This window comes from Aplysia californica, unplaced genomic scaffold (assembly GCF_000002075.1).
Source record: "Aplysia californica isolate F4 #8 unplaced genomic scaffold, AplCal3.0 scaffold01063, whole genome shotgun sequence".
Lineage (NCBI taxonomy): Eukaryota > Metazoa > Mollusca > Gastropoda > Aplysiida > Aplysiidae > Aplysia > Aplysia californica.
Genome location: NW_004798333.1, coordinates 137,983 through 138,939, shown reverse-complemented (window position 1 = coordinate 138,939; position 957 = coordinate 137,983). Strand labels below are relative to the sequence as shown.

Sequence of the window (957 nt, the reverse complement as noted above, 5' to 3'; positions counted from 1 at the left end):
TGCGTTGCACATCTGCAGTCAAGTCAATGACTTGGAATCTCCCTGATCGAAAGAAAACTGAACGATAGATTTGAACATCTAAACAGACTACAAGCTCGATAAAACGGACAGTTCTCGCATACCACGAATCTGACACAATATATCGTAGCGTGTGACGGGGACATTAGGCTGATCTATTTATAAAGGACACATTTCAAACCATTGAAAGCAGACGATGTGTGAGAATGAGGAAGCCATAGTCTCGAACCAAAAGCCAACAAGACAGACGTGGCTATGAACAGATACAATATAATAGGCCTAATAATAACAACACAATATCGGGGGCAAAAAGTGCGCAACTTCCGCCGAAAGGACATCCGTCTGGTCTAGACTAGCATCAACAAAAGTGATTTGTTTTAGGAAGGTTTTACGGCGGTTTACCACAAGAAGCGTAGATCTAATCTAGATCTATGTGTGTACTTATCTCTAACAAAAACTTGCGCACACAAAACCTGAAAATGCTCCGATGTATAGATCTAGATCTACATTATTAGGGAGGAGATTGTTTTGTTTAATTCGGGATTTTTTCTACAACATAGCCTGCTCTAGATTCTAGATCTAGATATACTAAGATATCAAGATCTAGCTCCTCTATGCGCGAGGGGAGAAGAGAATGGGAGTGATCCTGTCGTGCTGTCAGCACCGGACCCACACGGACTATGACCCCAACCCTGACCCCTCCACGGGCCTGAGCCACCAAGACTGGTTCTTGTTGAGCAAAGGACGAAAAAAAGTGCTCACGAAATCGACCATTTCCGATCTGTTCAGTAAGTGAGTACAAATGGCTAGATCTAGATCTGTTTGTGATTGTTTTGTTGTTCAGTAAGTGAGTACAAATGGCTAGATCTAGATCTGTTTGTGATTGTTTTGTTGTTCAGTAAGTGAGTACAAATGGCTAGATCTAGATCTGTTTGTGAT

General features: G+C 41.9%; 1 protein-coding gene across 1 annotated transcript; it reads left to right on the top strand.

Annotated features, from left to right (window-relative positions):
- Nucleotides 1–355: 355 nt before the first annotated feature.
- Nucleotides 356–810, top strand: LOC106013620 (the record flags this gene model as incomplete). The annotated part of the gene is given in 1 exon segment (XM_013089847.1): nucleotides 356–810. A coding segment is annotated over 1 exon segment (158 nt), but the record flags the coding sequence as incomplete, so codon positions are not given.
- Nucleotides 811–957: the final 147 nt, after the last annotated feature.